Source organism: Catharus ustulatus, chromosome 2, assembly GCF_009819885.2.
Source record: "Catharus ustulatus isolate bCatUst1 chromosome 2, bCatUst1.pri.v2, whole genome shotgun sequence".
In the NCBI taxonomy this organism is placed as follows: Eukaryota; Metazoa; Chordata; class Aves; order Passeriformes; family Turdidae; genus Catharus; species Catharus ustulatus.
This window is the reverse complement of record NC_046222.1, coordinates 571,895-587,130: the sequence shown is the minus strand read 5'-3', so window position 1 is coordinate 587,130 and position 15,236 is coordinate 571,895. Positions and strand designations below refer to the sequence as shown.

General features: G+C 49.8%; 1 protein-coding gene across 6 annotated transcripts in view; it reads left to right on the top strand.

Moving 5' to 3' along the window:
• The window catches only part of TIAM1 (TIAM Rac1 associated GEF 1), a 105,588-nt gene extending 91,517 nt beyond the window's left edge, over window positions 1–14,071 (top strand). For all 6 annotated transcript variants that reach the window (XM_033084362.2, XM_033084363.1, XM_033084364.1 and 3 more), the window contains 12 exons: window positions 1,582–1,761; window positions 2,162–2,230; window positions 2,516–2,641; window positions 4,435–4,543; window positions 6,550–6,729; window positions 6,843–6,961; window positions 7,498–7,606; window positions 8,281–8,339; window positions 8,952–9,054; window positions 9,176–9,263; window positions 10,053–10,225; window positions 11,762–14,071. In XM_033084362.2, the coding sequence (XP_032940253.1) occupies window positions 1,582–1,761; window positions 2,162–2,230; window positions 2,516–2,641; window positions 4,435–4,543; window positions 6,550–6,729; window positions 6,843–6,961; window positions 7,498–7,606; window positions 8,281–8,339; window positions 8,952–9,054; window positions 9,176–9,263; window positions 10,053–10,225; window positions 11,762–12,207 (1,761 nt within the window). In that variant the 3' untranslated portion in view covers window positions 12,208–14,071. The remainder of the gene's footprint in view (window positions 1–1,581; window positions 1,762–2,161; window positions 2,231–2,515; window positions 2,642–4,434; window positions 4,544–6,549; window positions 6,730–6,842; window positions 6,962–7,497; window positions 7,607–8,280; window positions 8,340–8,951; window positions 9,055–9,175; window positions 9,264–10,052; window positions 10,226–11,761) is intronic.
• Window positions 14,072–15,236: the final 1,165 nt, after the last annotated feature.

The window sequence follows — 15,236 nt, the reverse complement described above, 5'->3', positions numbered from 1 at the left end:
GATAAATCTCAAATCTCAGTGACACTTGCCAGGAGCAGAGTGAGTTGGAGATGGGCTGGTCCAACTCACTGCTGCCTCCTGCCCTCAACTTGCAATATTTTTCACTTCCTCCACATCTGAGTTAAACCTCAGAAACTGAAGGTGAGTATTTTTCCTGTAATGAAGTGTGTCCAAAAGGCATTTTTGTATAGACAACCACTTACAATGAATTCCTGGCTTACACTTGTGTCCTGAAGACAATGATCCTTTGTGTAATGAGCATCTCTGCTCATGTGCTGTGCAGTGCAACCTCAGAGGAGCATTTGCAGCCCCAAGAGACCTCTAAGGAAAGGGGGTGGAATTCCTTCCTTGTCCTAACGTGGATTGTAGGTGCATGGAGAGGAAATGACTGTGTGTGAGCAGACTGCATGGCTTAAAACACGTGGAGATCACAACTTCCAGTGGGTGGGAGTGAAGTGATGTCCCAGGGGCAGAGCTTTGTCTCCAAACTGCAAGGTGGGGATGTGCTTTATTTTCTCTCTCTTTTAGTTTTTTTTCTCCTCTGCTCTCTTTGCATTTCTCTGGTTGAACAGGCTGACTTTGGGTCAGTTGTTTCACAGAATTACAGAATTATCCATGTTGGAGAACACCTCTGAGACCATGGAGTCCAGGCTGTGCCAAATCCCCACCTTGTCCCCAGCCCAGAGCACTGAGTGCCATGTCCAGGAATTCCTTGGACACCTCCAGGACTGGGGACTCCAGACCTCCCTGGGTTGAGGTCCTGTGGCAGGATTATCAGGTGTGGTCACTGGAGCAGCTCTTTTCCCCCAGGATCTGGGAGGGATGGAGCCAGCCCACGGCTGCCTTGGCAATCCTGGGAGCCTGGGGCTGTCGTCACTGACACCAGAGACTATTCCTGCTCCAAACTCTTCAGTGTAATGAAAGATGTGAGGAAATGATCTAACACGAGGGGGTGAAGTGAGGATAACTGGCTTTTTATATAGGCAGCTGATTAAATATTGAAGAGAGCAGCTCTGGGAAATGGCACTTGTGGGGAAGAAGTTCACCCTGTGAGGCACATTTCCAGACACAGCTTGGGGATACAGCAGCTTTCTCAAGGAGCCTGGAAGGGCTTTAACTGGGAGGCTCTGCTTCCCCAAAGCCCAACCTGAGTGGTTCCTGCCTGTGTGTCAGCAGAGCTGTGCACAGGACTGCTGCAGCCCCGACTGGGGAACTGGCAGGGGGCTGGGCTGTGTGTTTTGTTTGCACAGGCATTTTTGGTTCCCAATTCTTGGGCCTCTCTGTGAGTTTGTCAATCTTAAGTGCTGGACGAGCCTGTTTTGATTAAAATTCGCGTGTGTCTGAAACCAGGAATGGAGTAGAACAGCACTTCAATTAATTTGAATTCTGCAACTCCTCTTTTTTTTTTTTTTTTTGTGTCTCTCTTTATCCCCAGTCACAGAGAGACAGGATAGACACTAGTTCCTGTTGAAAAGTCCCCAAGCTGCAGCTGCTCAGCTGCAAGCCCTCCCCAGCCCCATGGTTCCCCTGGCTCGTATTCCCAGTATTACCACTGCTCTTTCCCCTCCCTTCTCTCCGCAGAGCACAGAGCAGGTGGCAGCTTTCTGCCGCAGCCTGCATGAAATGAACCCCTGTGAGTGCAGTGCTCCCCCCCAGGACTGTGCAGGGCCCCAGCTGAGCACCATGAGGCAGCTCACGGATGCGGACAAGCTGAGGAAAGTCATCTGTGAGCTCCTGGAGACCGAGCGCACCTACGTCAAGGTGAGGGCTTGAGCCTTCTGCAGCTTTCCTGCAACCCCTCCTGGCTCCTTCCCTGCTGCTTCAGCCTTTCATGTCTCTGTCTCTTGCATTCAGTTCTGCAATCTGTGCCCAAAAAGTGACTTACCCACTGAAATAAGGCATTTCCAAAGGTTAGGCTGCTTTAGTTATGAAATGCCTTGGCTGGTGTGCAGTTACTGCTCACTGAGATCTGGTGTTGATTCTGTAACTAGGAAAGTGTAAATGTTTCCTTTTCCTCTCCTAAACTGTGTAAAATCCAGCTATTTCATGCTGTGTGTAAAGAGAAAAAATTCTCAGATGAGGTAAGTGTCATTTGCCACCTCAGTAAATATGCAGAGGCAGTGTGAGCGACCAACGTGGGAATCTTTTTCTGAATTTTTAGGACTTAAATTGTCTGATGGAGAGATACCTGAAACCTCTACAAAAAGAAACCTTCCTCACACCAGATGAGGTATGTTGACCTTTGCTTGTGTTTTTGCCAGAGAGCTTTTACCTGCCCCTCCACTCTGCCCACCCAGCTGGGCTTGTTTGTCTGAAATTAATTTCACTGAACTCCATTTCTTTCAAATAAGTAGAGTTTCAAGGTACTGCTCAGTAATGTCTGCAGCTTGTTTTTCCTGACATCACATTGATAATACAACTGGGCTGAGAATTGCTGCACCTCTAGAAAACACAATTTAGCCTCAGAGTGATATTTTCAGCGTTCTGCTTTTTTTTTTTTTTTCCCTTTTATTAGCTGGATGTTCTCTTTGGGAATCTGACTGAAATGGTAGCATTCCAGGTGGAGTTCTTGAAAACTCTGGAAGATGGAGTAAGGCTGGTTCCAGACCTGGAAAAGCTTGAAAAAGTTGAGCAATTTAAGGTAAAAAACGTTTACTTTTATATAGTGAAAACACATTATTTGCATTGTCTCATTGTTTAAATTTTGAAGAGACCTTTAACACTCTCCATCATATTTTTCTAACTATTGCCTCTGTTCCTGTAAAAACCTGCATCTACTTCCATTTAAGATGAATTTTCAACCAATGCTGGTGCTGCTGAAAACTTACCCTGCTGCAGTTGTAGTTTATGCTACATTTAGCCATATAGAGCACTAGAAACCATGTGCTTTTGGGTTCTATTCTTGCCCTTCTGCCAGATTTCATGCCTTGAGCTGTCAGGAAATGCTAGAAATGGAAAGTTACATAAAATCCTTGTCCTGACAAGTCTCATGCTCAGAAGCCCTCTGGGGCTACAGATCAGAACAATCCATGGAATTTTGTATTTCCACTTTCAGTCCATGGTGGCAAATGCTTCTGGCTTTCAGCAGGTGTGCATCTTCACAGGTAGAAATGTAAACTGCAGCTCTGTAAACTTCATTTAAAACCCAGGGAAATGTGGAAACACATTTCATTTTGTGTCTAAAACAGTGGTACTGGTGGCTTGGCAAGGAGATGATAGAATGTTTTTCCTTTGGGGAATTCCACTCTGGCTCTGAGCAGCACTCACCTTGGTAAAGGGCAGGATGAGTAATAATAGTAGTAATAATAATAATATCAACAGTAATAATAATTCCTTTGACCCTTGTGTGTGAGCTGGAAGAGAGGAGTGCCAATGAAGGGTTCTTCCATCTCCTGAGTGCTGCTGCTGCTTCTGGCTCTTCCCATAAAAACTGCACCGAGCTGGCTTTCAGTTCTGCCCCTGGGCCTGTCTGGAAGGGGGTGTGAAATGTGGGGTTTTGTGGTTTCAGTTCTCAGTTTGCTTCCCCCTGTCCCACTCCCTGTCCCCAAGCTGCCCACGTGTGGTCTCAGCCTCTCACCAGCTGCTGTCTGTTCCCAGGACATTCTGGGATTGTGTTTGACCCTGAGCACCAGTGGTGTGTTTGTGAGGGATGAGTGTTGCTTGCAGCTGCCCAGTGCCCTGATCCACTGCAGGCTCAGACCCATCCAGTCCTCTCTGTGCCCTCTGGCCATTGCTGAGGTCAGTGAGGCTTCAGGGAGCCCAGTCCCTGTGGAGTTAGTGCTGCCTCCAGGGTGGGACCTGGCTGATGATGCTGATTACAGAGGCTCAATCCACACACCAGGGCTGGGGCTGTTTTGTGGTGGATGAATCACGGAGTCACAGAAGGATTTGGGTGGAATGAACCTGAAACGTCCCCCAGTTCCACCCCTTCCACTATCCCAGGTTACTCCAAGGCTCAATGTCCCACCTGGCTTTGGACACTTCCAGGGGTCCAGGAGCAGCCACAGCTTCTCTGGGCACCCTGTGCCAGGGCTTTTCCATCCTCACAGGGTAGAATTGCTTCCTAATATCCCATCTAAACCTACTCTTCATTTAGTTTTGAAGCCATTCCCCCTTGTCCTGTCACTCCAGGCCCTTTTAAAGAGTTTCTCTCCCCCTTTCCTGTAGGTTCCCTTCAGGCACTGGAAGGTCACAGTGAGGTCACCCCAAAGATTCTCTTTTCCAGGCTGAACAATCCCAACTCTCCCAACCTTTCCTCTCAGCAGAGCTGCTCCATCATCCTGGGCTCACTCCTGCACTGATCTCGGTGTGCAAACACACTAAAACTGCACTGTCCTGTCCTCCAAAAGCTGGGTGGAAGCTTTAGATCACCTGGCTGAAGGCAGAGTAACTAAATGCTTTTTGCTGATGTTTTATTTTTAATTTTAACTCCAGAAAGTGTTGTTCTCCCTGGGTGGATCCTTCCTGTACTACGCTGACAGGTTCAAGCTGTACAGTGCCTTCTGTGCCAGCCACACAAAAGTCCCCAAAGTCCTGGTGAAAGGTAAGAGCTCCTTCCAGAGTGGTCACAGCCACATGCTGGCTGTGGTCACTGCACCCCAGACCTCTCAGGGCAGGAGTGGGGGCACACACGTGCCTGGCTGCTCTCCAGGAGTGCTGGCTCTGTGGTGGCCTCTGGATCCTCCCGGAGTTTGTGCCAGGAATCCTTGCTGGTGGCAATCCCATGGAAGCCCCAGCCAGTGTGGGGGAACACTGGCAGCCACTAGGAGAGGATCAGCCTGGGAGAATGCTTTATGGAAGCTGCTGAAATATTTTAGCCCTCTCTCCTTCCTCTTGCTTTCATTCCAATTTGCCTGAGAAGTCTCCATGCCAGAACTCCCAGCAGAGCTTGGCTTGCTGAGTTGGAGATACAAGCCCTGTGGTCTGGCTCCTGGGCCAGCTTGCCTCTCAGAGATGTTTTCCCCTGTGGAAGTGTAAATCTCCTGGAGTTACCAGTGCTTCATGCAGTTCCTTTTTGGCCAAGACAATAAACAAACAAATGGTTCCACTTGTAGCAGCAATGCCATTCAGGGAGGAACTCTTGTTTTTCAAACAACATCTGGATGTCTGACAGTCAGAAATTTTGAGGTTTTTTTGTTTCTTGGTTGGTTTAGGGGTGTTTTTTTTGGGTATGTTTTTCTCTGTGCACTTTTCCCTTTTTCATTTCTGCTTGTAAACTTTTATTCCCTGTGCTGCAAAGAATATTGGCAGCTCTGTGGAATACATGAATAAATGATTTGTTGCTAGTCACATCCATGCTTGCTTTTGGCATTATTTTATTGGACCCTAATGTTAAAGCTATAGGCTAGGTAGATCTGGTTATTCTGCTTTTCTTTTCCATTGCTGACTGTATTTGTAAATGAGAAAGTGTTGAGCTTGAATTACAGCATAAACAGAACTTTAAATTCTGTTCCAGAGGTAAATCTCTTCAGAAGCCTGGGAGTGTATTTCAGGTGTCACTTGGTGTCCTTAGCTGAGGTGCATTTGAAACTCAAGTTGCTTTATGGAAATCAGGGTACTGCCTGCAAAAACCCCGACCTGATGGGGACATGACTCCAATAAAAGCAATTGTGTGGAATTGCTCCTGCACTGAATAATTTGTATGTCTATAAATACCACCTCCTCCTTCCTTCCCTCCTTATGCTCCAGTGGAGGGAGCAGCAGAGAAAATGGCAATTTTATCAATTCATAGCAGTCAGGTAGAAAAAATGATGGCAGTCAGGTGTCCAGTCTGCCTGTGCTCCCAAAATCTGGTGCATTAGCCTCAATTTACTGCTCCTGCCTCTCAGCAGCTCCTGATGGTTGTTGTGACTCAGTGCTGCATTTTAAGGTTTAATGAGGTAACAAGAGCCAGACTTGCCAATACTGTGTGTGCACCATGGCGTAGAAGCAGTGACTTCTCACAAATACCCAATTTGAGACTTGGCTTAAAGGGAACAGTTGATTAAAAGAGTTTGTGCTGCTCTAAAACAGTGCCAGGTCAGAAGTACTTGGTGCTGTCTGCAGCTCCTTCTGAGGGGCAGCCCAGGGACAGGGACAGGACCTAGGGAACAGGTGGAGCTGTGCCAGGGCAGGTTTAGGTTGGATTTCAGGAAAGGTTCTTCCCCCAGAGGGTGCTGAACACAGCCCCACAGAGCTCTAGGAGCGTTTGGACAGCGCTGCCAGGGGTGTCCAGGGTGGGATTGTTGGGGTGTCTGTGCAGGGACAGGAGCTGGATTCAGTGATCCTTCTGGGGCCCTTCCCACTCAGGAAATTCTATCCTGGATAGTGCAATTAAAAATTGCCCATGCTGGGGGTGGATGCCTGCTGTGAAATCCTAAATAGCACATCCGGGGAGAGCGTCAGTGACTCAAATCCTGGAGGGCGTAAATCTAATTTCTGCAGGCCCAATAAATCTGCACTGCCTCACAAAATGTCTCTGGGTAAACCAGTTTAAACCTGGAGAAGTGGCTTTTTGGGGCAGCAGTTAGGATTTTTCATTGATGCAGTGGCTTCCTGTGACTCTTGCAGCCAAGACAGACACTGCGTTCAAGGCGTTCCTGGACGCCCAGAACCCGCGCCGGCAGCACTCCTCCACCCTGGAGTCTTACCTCATCAAACCCATCCAGAGGATACTCAAGTACCCCCTCCTGCTCAAGGAGCTCTTTGCTCTCACTGACGTGGACAGTGAGGAACATTATCACCTTGATGGTAAGGATTTAACCCCACTTTTCTCTGGTTCACCTCTGCCCTTGCACCTCCTCCCCTCCCTCCCTCTCAGAGGGTTAAAATTCCCTTTTGCTCATCCCCTGTCTCTCTTCCAGTGGCCATCAAAACAATGAACAAAGTCGCCAGCCACATCAATGAAATGCAGAAAATCCATGAGGAATATGGAGCAGTGTTTGACCAGCTCATAGCAGAACAAACAGGGGAGAAAAAAGAGGTAAAAATCAGATTTAGAGAGGAAAGGGCTGTTATGGTGGTGCTTGTTAAACTGAATCCAGTATTTACCTTTCGTGCTGTGCCACTGAAGTAGATCCTGGTGCAAACAGATAAATCCAGCTCTGTTCAAGCCCTGAACTGAATTGAATTCAGGCTGGGGAGGGGGTGCTTTGGCCACTGCACCTGGTGCAGTCTCTAAACGTTACCCCAACCTGAATATGTGCTTAAATCTCCCAGCAAAATACAAAGAGACTGGTAGGGAGGAAAATGGACAAAGGGGAACAAAAGGCAAAGAAAACACCTGGTTTTGACCCTAACTTCCAAGAGCTGGACTCTTGAGTTTAAGTTACCCTGATTTATGCTCATTAATTAGGGGTTTACATGCATCTATTTGCAGTCAACTGGTAAAATACTCCAGAAGTTTGCTGGGGGGAATTTTGTTCAGGACTAGAGCTCGTGCAGGTTGTCTTGAGCTGAAAAGTGACATCAGATTCCTGGAGCTGATTAAAACCCTGGCCTTTGTGCATGTGTTGGCAGGTGGCCGACCTTTCCATGGGGGACCTGCTGCTGCATAACACAGTGATATGGCTGAACCCTCCTGCTTCCCTGGGCAAGTGGAAGAAGGAACCTGAGCTGGCAGCGTTCGGTTTGTATCCCAGGACTTTCATTTCAGATGCATCAGGGGCTGCCAGCTGTGCCTTGGCAGATAGTGAAAGCGTTGAGCATCGCCTTCCCCAGGGCTGGCTGGAACTTAAACCTGGGCTTGTCCCTTTGCTGCAGTGCCCAGTTCTGCTCTCTGGGAGTTTTCCTGGCTCAGGTGAAAGGTCTGTGGGCTTGGGAATAGAGGAGACCCATTCCAAGCCTTATGGATGCTCTTGAGGAGAGGCTGTGGGAGCTGGGCCTGGTCACTCTGGGCCAGGGAATGCTGAGAGGGGGGTCCAGCAATCCACACAAATACCCCATCAATCCACACAAATACCACATCAATCCACACAAATACCCCCAGGGGCTGTCAGAGGAAGGTGCCAGACTCTGCTCAGTGGTGCCAGTGACAGGATGGGGAGCAGTGGCCAGGACCTGAAACACAGCAAGTTCCACCTCAACCTGAGGAAGAACTTCTGTCCATGGAGGGGCAGAACCCTGGAACAGCTGCCCAGGGAGAGCCTGGAGTCTCCATCTCTGGGGACATCCCAAAATTCCTGTGTCAGCTGCTCCAGGTGACCCTGCCTTGGGACCTGGCTGATCTCCAGAGGTCCCTTCCAACCCCACAGTGTGGGATTCTGTGACTCCATAGCTTTTTTCTCTAACTTTCTCCTCCAGTGTTCAAAACTGCCGTGGTCCTGGTGTACAAGGATGGTTCCAAACAGAAGAAGAAACTCGTAAGTGTGCAGGGACTGATGCTGTGGGCATTTCTGGGGCTGTGATGGAGTTCTCATTTCCACAAAGCCGTGGAGCTGGAATGTGCTCTGGCATGTGCGGTCCCTGGTGTGTGAGCAGCCGGGTGGGCACAGAAATCCTTTATCCTTTGTTGCCATGCCCTGCTGTGGGGTGGATTGTCCTGGATGAAGCTGTCACTGTCAGCGAGTCTCTTGGCTTGGGTTCCTTGGTCAGCGTGTGTGAGTGTCTGAGAGCTAATTAAAGCTAATTAAAGTCTGCCACCTCACATGGTGTTGTGTGCCACCAGTGAGTGCTGGCTGCTCTCAGCCACATCAGGAGTGGCTCAGGGATCCCACTGGGGTTTGGGATTCCAGGTTAAAGCTGAGCTTGGCAGTGCTGCCATGGGGGCACAGTGTATGCTGGGCTGGGTGATTTTGGAGGGCTTTGCTCAGAGCTGAGGGGCCTCAGGGCTGCTTTAGTCCCGGTTTGAGCAAGGTCTCCACAGAGGGGCCCTCAGGGAGGTGTTGGGGTGAGAAAAGCAGGAGTGCACAGAGCACAGGGTGTGTGCCTGAACAGGGTGTCTCGTTGGCTGACAGTGTCTGAACCCCTTGCAGGGAGGATCCCACCGAGCCTCCATTTATGAAGACTGGGATCCGTTCCGGTTCCGCCACATGATCCCCTTGGAAGCGCTGCAGGTGCGGGCCCTGGCCAGCGCAGGTAATGCTCCCTCAGCTGGAATCTGCCAGGGTTGGGGGTGTTTGGGGGCCTGACCACAGAGAAAATGCTTCAGAGATAAATGGGAAGGCAGGCATCAAGTTCTGCTTGGTTTTCCCTTCAGATGCAGAGACCAATTCTGTGTGTGAGATTGTCCATGTCAAATCTGAGTCTGAGGGCAGGCCAGAGAGGACCTTTCACCTCTGCTGTAGGTAAGTGGGCTTCCCTGATTTCCATGGCATCCCTGCTTGCATGTGTCTTTCCTTCGAGCAGTCTGGGACAGCCAGTTAGGGAGAGTGGGGAGAGGGTGTTCCACCCTTACTTCTGAAGCTGAAAATAAAGGCATCTAACTTGGTCAGCTTTGCACCTTTATAGGAAAAGCTTTATTGCAGTTTTCCAGGTAAACTGCAGCACTGGATCTTTATGGCAGGGGTTGTGTTCAGCTGGTTCCTTCCATGGCACCAGGTCCCAGCCTCTGCACTTGGACACTGCATTTCCTTCAATAACCATCCACTGTTGTGGCTACCCTGGCATGTTTTAGGGCTCAAGTAAGAACTTGGGACACAAGTTCATCAGGATCCAGAGCTGATGCCAAGCCAGTTCCTCCTTGCAGGAAGAGTTGCAGGAGCTGTGCAGCTGTGGGGGGTGCTTGCAGGGACAGAGTGATGAGCACCACAGGTCACTGGATGTGTGTGGGACACAGCCAAGCGTGGGTGGCACAGCAGGGAAAGGAAACCTCGAGAGGGCTGAAAGGCTGAATGTTTTATTAATGACCTGGCTATTGGTTTCCTTGGATGCCTGCTGCAGTGACCGTGGATTTAGCTTTGCTTTGAAAACACTGAGTTCAGGGGAGTCTTCTCTGGGGAAGCGCCTGCCAGTCGATTTGCGCTGTCTGAAATCACAGAGCTGGCCATTATTTATCTCATTTACCTCATTCACAGTGAGTTTCTAGCCGTTCCCGAGGGGTAACTGTGCCTTTTGTGTTCCCACCTCTCTTTCAGCTCTCCAGAGCACAGGAAGGACTTTCTGAAGGCAGTGCACTCCATCCTGCGGGACAAACACAGAAGACAGCTCCTTAAAACCGAAAGTTTGCCCTCATCCCAGCAATATGTTCCTTTTGGTGGAAAAAGATTGTGTGCTCTAAAGGGTGCAAGGCCAGCCATGAACAGGGCAGGTACTGTAGGGCTACAGACTTTCAAGATCCCAGTAACCCCAGCACCATTGTAGGACATGTGGTGGTGTCTGTCACTTGTATATTAGGATTAGCCTTCTCTCCTGTGTTTGTAAAAACTGCTGGTTTTCCATGCTTCACTTCCTTGAGAGCCTTAAATTGCTTCTATTTACCTTGCTTTGCACTCGAGGCTCAGCTTTGGAGCAGTGCTTCTGGCATGGAAGGGAAATGGGATTCCTGGCAGTACAGATTGGCTGTGCACTTTAATCTGAACTGGGGTTCAGCTGGACAGGGCAGAAGCTGTGTGAATTTTGAGGTGCCCCGAGCACTTTTGAACTGGAATGCACAAGGAAAAGCAGCTCCCCTGAGCTTGGTTTGGAGGGGCTGCTGTGGGTGTCCTCCACCTGAGCCTTTTCAGCTCAGTTGCTAAAGGGCACGTGCTCCTCCTTCCCACGTTTGGAGGAGCGTGCACTTGGTACTCTGATTTTTGTAATGGCCTGTCCTAAACCATGGATTTTCCTTTCCAGTTGACCTCAGGCAAAAGCAGTGAGAAAATCCCAGGGAAAAGCAGGTTTTCATTTTCAGAACTCTAGATGCTGGAGGGAAGAAACATTTGCTTCCAACTGCAAAGTACACGGCACCGCTGCGTGTTTTGTTCTGGTCTGTTGTTCATTCCTTGTTCTGCTCACTAGATCCAGCACTGTAGACAGCCAGGCTTTCTGTTCCTCCTGTGACCAGGGCAGGCCAGGCCAACACCAGCTGAGCCCAGCTTCCCACTCGGGGTGCTGGACATGCCAGACCTCCTTTCAGCTTGGCTCCGTGGGGCGTTTGCATGATGAATTCTGCAGGGATGAAAATCCCACCTTGGAGTCCAGGCCTCTCCCTGCAGATGAAATTTGCAGCTGCTGAGCCGTTGTACTTACTGCACCTTGTGAGGCTCAGGGACCTTAAAATGTGACCTCAGCCCCAAGGCAGAGCTGGATAAATCTGTCCTGCAGGTGCTGAGGTGCAAACTCCAACCTGAGAGCTCTGTGTGCCCCTGGAGCACCACCGTGCTGCCAGCTGCAGGGTTTGTCCCTGCTTGGGAAGATGTTCTGACAGGAGATGGGAATTTGCTGGGTAGATGCTGAAAAGAATTTCTTATGGCTCCTGGGTTGGGGGATTGTTTTTTTCCTCACCCCATAGGAAGGGAGTAGCAGAGCCTGGACAGGGAACGTAATTCCCTGTGGATCCCTGCAGCATCCTCAGCACTGAGGTGACCCCTGGGAAAGCTGCTCTGAGCCCAGACAGGTTTCCCTGTCCGAGCTGTGGAGCCGTGGGGTTTTGTGGCGTGGGGGCTGCGAGTGGGAAGCTGGGCTGAGCAGATGCCTTGGTGCTGGCCAGGTGCCCGAGGAGCAGCAGCTGAGGCCATTGCCTGTCCCGAGGATGTGAGCAGCAGGAGCTGCTGGTGCTCAAGGCCCCAGACAGGACTTAGCTTTTGCCCAGAGTTGTGGCGTGTGTAAAACAAACACCTGTGGGGTTTTATCTTTGTGTGTGCAGTGTCAGCCCCGAGCAAGTCTCTGGGGAGGCGGCGGCGGCGGCTGGCCCGAAACAGGTTTACCATTGACTCAGAGGCCGTCCACGGCAGCAGCCCCGAGAAAGAGCCCGCGCAGGGAGGGGACACTGACCGCTGGGTCGAGGAGCAGTTCGACCTGGCGCAGTACGAGGAGCAGGAGGACATCAAGGAGACCGACATCCTGAGCGACGACGACGACTTCTGCGAGGCGGCGCGCGGGGCGCAGCGCGAGCTGCGGGAGCGGCTGCAGGCCACGTCCCTGGGCCGGGCCTGCCCTCCCGGGGACGGCCACGCCGCCAGGATGGCCCAGCTGAGGAAGCAGGCGGCCCTGCCCGCCATCAACGGCGCCGCCGAGGCCCACGGCGACGAGGTGATCTGGGTGCGGCGCCAGGACTTTGTGCCCGGCAGGAAGCTCAACACCGAGCTCTGAAGGGCCCCGTGGGTGTCCCATCCCAGGGTGTCCCATCCCCGGGGTGTCCCAGCCCCTCCTCCCCCCGTGACCCCGTGGATTGCACACTTGCACACACCATTGCGGCAGCTCAACCGGTCCGAAGCCATGCGGCCACGCTCCAGGCAAACGCTCCAACTCCGGCAGCGAAACGAGCTTGAGGTCCTGTCCTGGGTTCACCAAGGGCTTTCACACTATTTTATTTATTCTGGAACAATCAGGGGCTGAAATTTGAGTCTGGGGAGAAGGCAATCACTGGAAAACAAATGACTGTGGATGCGCTAAGCTCAGCTCCGGCAGGAGCACGAGGACGGAGGGGTTGGTGGCGCGAACGCCGTCGGTCGTAGGCTCCTCTCCTTCACAAGGAAACTGCCTTTTTAACCTGTACAGTCGCAGTGCTCTGGCTCCCTTTCCCCTCTCTAAATGTAAGAGAATATTCATGTATTTTAGGAATGTGCGAGGAAAGGTTTTGGGATTTTTGTCGTGTTCGGTCCTCTTGGTCTGTGGCTGGTCTAATTTAATGTCAATGTTGGAAGCTCTAGTTTTACATACTCTTGTAAAGATGCCAAACTCTCTTAAAAGAGATCCAAATTTAACACTTGAAGAAATATTTTTTTGTATTTTACCTGAGATGCAGGGGCACAAAGGGGTAAGAGATTTAGGGTAGCTCCACGTCTAGGATACGAGGCTAGCTTTTTGCAGAGGGTTAGGAATGGTGGTTTTATATTAAAATATGAACTGGAAACTCTTATTTAGGTATAACTTTCTTCAGGAAGAGGTTTATTGTATATGTTTGAGACTGGAGTTTAGTTAGCTAATAAAAAGAAAAATAAAATGACATGACTGAATTGCAGTGGGGCAAAGGGATCTGTGCTGTGTCCTTTGCTGGAGCCACAGATCCCTCTGCTCCACTCTCTCTGGCAGAGTTTGGGCTTAGGGGACAGGGAATTCATGGCCAAAAAACTGACCTCACCCATTCTCCTACTGTGGGTGAAACTAGTGTATTTTAATTCCTTTATAAAAGCTTTTCCACTGCAATATAGGATGAAAAAAAGTTCTACACAAGTAAACGTCTTTAACATTTTAGATCTTTTATTTAAACATCTAAAACAGGGTAAAATGTGACTAAAATCTCGTGGTTTTTAAGTAGACTTCCAAATACGAAACACAAAATAGCACTTTTTTTTTTAAGGGTTTATATAGCTTTTCCCATTGCAGTCTCACCTATAGGGAAAAAAAAAAAAAGGAAGATTATATGAAATCTTGTTTTGTTTTGTTGGTATCTATTGATGTTTGACACACCAGTAGGTACTTTGAGAACCTGAAATTTTATAATAGCCTTAGGATTATATTTTATAAAATCCACTCTGACTATATTTTAAAACATAACAAAAATTATCCCCCCCTCCCCAAACATGCATCACTGTCTGTGTGTCCCAGCTGGCATCCTCCCCTCCCCTCCCTGGTTTCTGGTGCACTATACTTGACTTATGAAAGCTTTCTCTAGTAACTTTTTGCTATCTCCTGGTTTCTTTTCATAAGAGCTTTAGAAGAGTTTCTACCCCCTTTGTATGATCACACGGTTGTTTTTGTACCATCACCCGTCGGTGTGTCCCACGTGCTGGAGGGTTTGGCTGTCCTGGGCTGCTCCCAGAGGATGCAGCCAGCACTCAGATACTGGAAGGCTGGTACTGGGAAGGTACCGTGGCTCTTGTACATAAAGTCATGACATGTCTATGTCAAAGGTTCTTATATATTTCTTTTATAAGCTGAAAGAAGGTCTATTTTTATGTTTTTAGTTCTATGAATGGAACGTTGTAAATGCCTGTCAGAAATAAAATACTGGGAAAAAAAAAATAAACAACTGTGGAGAGTGGTGTGTGGAGGGCAGGTGTGGTGTCACCTGTGACAGCAGCAGGGCTGTGAGGTGGGAGGGTGGCACCAGGGAGAAGCTCCTGCATTCCCAGCTGTGGAACTCGGGAAGGAGCCCTCAGGTAAGGCTCTGCTCCTGTTTTGGTGAGGGGACAATTCCCATTTCCCTTCTGGCATCCATAACCAGCCACTCCTGCTGCTTTTCCAGGCTGGTCACAAGGAACCTCCACGGGAGTGTTCTAACAAATGGGACAAAAAGCAGCACAGAAAGAGCTCCAGGGGCACTGGAAGAGCTCCCCAGTCTCTCCGTGGCCAGGTTTTGGTCAGCCCCTCTCCCTTTGGGGTGCTGGGTGCAGCCCAAACTCTGGGAGTGTGCTGGGGATGGCAGAAATGACACGGGAGGGAAATGACACTGAAGTGGGCTGGGGTGGGATATGCATCATCCCCTGCAGCATTCCCTGCAGTAATGCAATGTTTGCTGCTTCAGGCAGGATTTTTGTTTTGGCTTGTAAGGCTTCCAGGCTAATCCAGACTCCTCAGGAAGTCAGGACGTGGTGAAAAGAAGAGTGAGGGCCTCAAGAATAAAGGAGCACACGAGTGGTGACAAGTGACACGTGTGTGCCAGCTCCACAGCTGAAATGCTTTGGCTTTAAAGCTCTGTGCTGCCACCAGCCAGAAGCAGAGGAGGACAGAGGGGAAATTCTCCTGGGATTGCCTGTGCAGTTTGGAGAGGTGAGCACCAATACCTTGTTTTTGTGCCAGGACAGGTTCCCTGTGCCAGATGCCCAGCTCACAGGGTGCAGTAATTAACCCCTCTGCAATCACACCAACAGCCAAGTGATCTGGTAGAAAACACTGCTTGAAACAAAACAGGTAACTCAAGGAAACAATTAGAAATACCATGCTGAAAAATAAAGAGAGCTTGAAATTAATTAATGTTGCAGGAAACAGATCCAAGGCAGAAACTTGGATCCACAGAGCTGCAGAGAGGTGTGAATGGAATATGAAATATGTTCTAGGCTGTCCCTGGATGGAGGGCAGGCTCTGAATCAATGCCTGGGGTGCTCTGAGTGTGGCACACAATGGCCACAATGCTGGGGAGATGGAGGGAGCCCCAGAGAAGGACCCAGGCTGTTCTG